At 72.9% G+C, this 3,460-nt stretch overlaps 1 protein-coding gene across 1 annotated transcript in view; it reads right to left on the reverse strand.

The window, feature by feature from the left end:
• Positions 1-11: 11 nt before the first annotated feature.
• The window catches only part of EMIHUDRAFT_245421 (hypothetical protein), a gene marked incomplete at both ends in the record, with an annotated part of 6,034 nt that continues 2,585 nt past the window's right edge, over positions 12-3,460 (reverse strand). Inside the window, 9 exons of the mRNA XM_005768271.1 lie at positions 12-226; positions 323-478; positions 552-1,034; positions 1,131-1,286; positions 1,360-1,842; positions 1,957-2,112; positions 2,186-2,668; positions 2,765-2,920; positions 2,994-3,438. Coding sequence (XP_005768328.1) covers positions 12-226; positions 323-478; positions 552-1,034; positions 1,131-1,286; positions 1,360-1,842; positions 1,957-2,112; positions 2,186-2,668; positions 2,765-2,920; positions 2,994-3,438 — 2,733 coding nt within the window. The remainder of the gene's footprint in view (positions 227-322; positions 479-551; positions 1,035-1,130; positions 1,287-1,359; positions 1,843-1,956; positions 2,113-2,185; positions 2,669-2,764; positions 2,921-2,993; positions 3,439-3,460) is intronic.

Here is a 3,460-nt window from a genome sequence, read left to right on the forward strand (position 1 = left end):
CGCACCGCCACCTCCGCCACCCGCACCGGCGAGGCGAAGGACACGGTGAGCTGGTACGTGCCTTGGTCCCGCCGGGCGGGCGCCCACGAGCCTGCCTTCAGCGTCGCGCAGTCGCCCTCGTTGTGCGAGGGCGGGCCGACCGCCTCCTCCTCTGCCCAGTCTCCGCCGTACTCGGACGTCGCGTACGCCTCTGCCGCGTACTGCGTCACCTCGAGGTCGCACGGCCCTGGCGGCCTGCCGGGGAGCGGCGGCGGAGGCAGAGGCGGCGGCGGAGGCAGAGGCGGCGGCGGAGGCGGGGTGGAGGACGCACACTCACGCCAACCCGCGCCACGGAACAAGGTGGACGACGCGTCGCTACCGCAGCTCGAGGGGTCGACGACGTAGCAGAACCGCTCTCTGTTGCCGTCGTGTACGGCGCAGCCAAGCCGACTTGTACGCACCCCGCCGCTCACGCCGTCCGACGCGCAGTCGCAAGCGCCTAAGAAGTTCCGAGAAGCGTGAGCTCGGAGAGAGTTCGGCGAGGGGTTCGCGGGAGCGGCGGCAAGCGGCACCCAGAGCCTCCCCTGCGCAGCCGACCACCCGCACCGCATCTACGTACTCCCAAGCCGCAGAGTCTGTGCGCGACGTGAGGCGTATGCGGCTCGTGAGGGCGGTTGGCGCGAGGAGCGAGATGACCTTGTCGAAGCCGCAGGCCGTGTCGTCGTCGCCCTCCCACGCCACCGCCCACCCCCCTCGACCCGCCTCGGCCTGCGTCCACGCCTCGACCCTCTGCAGGAAGCCGGCCGCCTCGCGCGGGTTGGCGTGCTCGCGCACCGCCACCTCCGCCACCCGCACCGGCGAGGCGAAGGACACGGTGAGCTGGTACGTGCCTTGGTCCCGCCGGGCGGGCGCCCACGAGCCTGCCTTCAGCGTCGCGCAGTCGCCCTCGTTGTGCGAGGGCGGGCCGACCGCCTCCTCCTCTGCCCAGTCTCCGCCGTACTCGGACGTCGCGTACGCCTCTGCCGCGTACTGCGTCACCTCGAGGTCGCACGGCCCTGGCGGCCTGCCGGGGAGCGGCGGCGGAGGCAGAGGCGGCGGCGGAGGCAGAGGCGGCGGCGGAGGCGGGGTGGAGGACGCACACTCACGCCAACCCGCGCCTCGGAACAAGGTGGACGACGCGTCGCTACCGCAGCTCGAGGGGTCGACGACGTAGCAGAACCGCGCTCCGTTGCCGTCGTGTACGGCGCAGCCAAGCCGACTTGTACGCACCCCGCCGCTCACGCCGTCCGACGCGCAGTCGCAAGCGCCTAAGAAGTTCCGAGAAGCGTGAGCTCGGAGAGAGTTCGGCGAGGGGTTCGCGGGAGCGGCGGCAAGCGGCACCCAGAGCCTCCCCTGCGCAGCCGACCACCCGCACCGCATCCACGTACTCCCAAGCCGCAGAGTCTGTGCGCGACGTGAGGCGTATGCGGCTCGTGAGGGCGGTTGGCGCGAGGAGCGAGATGACCTTGTCGAAGCCGCAGGCCGTGTCGTCGTCGCCCTCCCACGCCACCGCCCACCCCCCTCGACCCGCCTCGGCCTGCGTCCACGCCTCGACCCTCTGCAGGAAGCCGGCCGCCTCGCGCGGGTTGGCGTGCTCGCGCACCGCCACCTCCGCCACCCGCACCGGCGAGGCGAAGGACACGGTGAGCTGGTACGTGCCTTGGTCCCGCCGGGCGGGCGCCCACGAGCCTGCCTTCAGCGTCGCGCAGTCGCCCTCGTTGTGCGAGGGCGGGCCGACCGCCTCCTCCTCTGCCCAGTCTCCGCCGTACTCGGACGTCGCGTACGCCTCTGCCGCGTACTGCGTCACCTCGAGGTCGCACGGCCCTGGCGGCCTGCCGGGGAGCGGCGGCGGAGGCAGAGGCGGCGGCGGAGGCAGAGGCGGCGGCGGAGGCAGAGGCGGCGGCGGAGGCGGGGTGGAGGACGCACACTCACGCCAACCCGCGCCACGGAACAAGGTGGACGACGCGTCGCTACCGCAGCTCGAGGGGTCGACGACGTAGCAGAACCGCACTCCGTTGCCGTGGTGTACGGCGCAGCCAAGCCGACTTGTACGCACCCCGCCGCTCACGCCGTCCGACGCGCAGTCGCAAGCGCCTAAGAAGTTCCGAGAAGCGTGAGCTCGGAGAGAGTTCGGCGAGGGGTTCGCGGGAGCGGCGGCAAGCGGCACCCAGAGCCTCCCCTGCGCAGCCGACCACCCGCACCGCATCCACGTACTCCCAAGCCGCAGAGTCTGTGCGCGACGTGAGGCGAATGCGGCTCGTGAGGGCGGTTGGCGCGAGGAGAGAGATGACCTTGTCGAAGCCGCAGGCCGTGTCGTCGTCGCCCTCCCACGCCACCGCCCACCCCCCTCGACCCGCCTCGGCCTGCGTCCACGCCTCGACCCTCTGCAGGAAGCCGGCCGCCTCGCGCGGGTTGGCGTGCTCGCGCACCGCCACCTCCGCCACCCGCACCGGCGAGGCGAAGGACACGGTGAGCTGGTACGTGCCTTGGTCCCGCCGGGCGGGCGCCCACGAGCCTGCCTTCAGCGTCGCGCAGTCGCCCTCGTTGTGCGAGGGCGGGCCGACCGCCTCCTCCTCTGCCCAGTCTCCGCCGTACTCGGACGTCGCGTACGCCTCTGCCGCGTACTGCGTCACCTCGAGGTCGCACGGCCCTGGCGGCCTGCCGGGGAGCGGCGGCGGAGGCAGAGGCGGCGGCGGAGGCAGAGGCGGCGGCGGAGGCGGGGTGGAGGACGCACACTCACGCCAACCCGCGCCTCGGAACAAGGTGGACGACGCGTCGCTACCGCAGCTCGAGGGGTCGACGACGTAGCAGAACCGCGCTCCGTTGCCGTCGTGTACGGCGCAGCCAAGCCGACTTGTACGCACCCCGCCGCTCACGCCGTCCGACGCGCAGTCGCAAGCGCCTAAGAAGTTCCGAGAAGCGTGAGCTCGGAGAGAGTTCGGCGAGGGGTTCGCGGGAGCGGCGGCAAGCGGCACCCAGAGCCTCCCCTGCGCAGCCGACCACCCGCACCGCATCCACGTACTCCCAAGCCGCAGAGTCTGTGCGCGACGTGAGGCGTATGCGGCTCGTGAGGGCGGTTGGCGCGAGGAGCGAGATGACCTTGTCGAAGCCGCAGGCCGTGTCGTCGTCGCCCTCCCACGCCACCGCCCACCCCCCTCGACCCGCCTCGGCCTGCGTCCACGCCTCGACCCTCTGCAGGAAGCCGGCCGCCTCGCGCGGGTTGGCGTGCTCGCGCACCGCCACCTCCGCCACCCGCACCGGCGAGGCGAAGGACACGGTGAGCTGGTACGTGCCTTGGTCCCGCCGGGCGGGCGCCCACGAGCCTGCCTTCAGCGTCGCGCAGTCGCCCTCGTTGTGCGAGGGCGGGCCGACCGCCTCCTCCTCTGCCCAGTCTCCGCCGTACTCGGACGTCGCGTACGCCTCTGCCGCGTACTGCGTCACG

The sequence above is a fragment of the Emiliania huxleyi genome (assembly GCF_000372725.1).
Source record: "Emiliania huxleyi CCMP1516 unplaced genomic scaffold EMIHUscaffold_460, whole genome shotgun sequence".
Taxonomy (NCBI): Eukaryota; Haptophyta; order Isochrysidales; family Noelaerhabdaceae; genus Emiliania; species Emiliania huxleyi.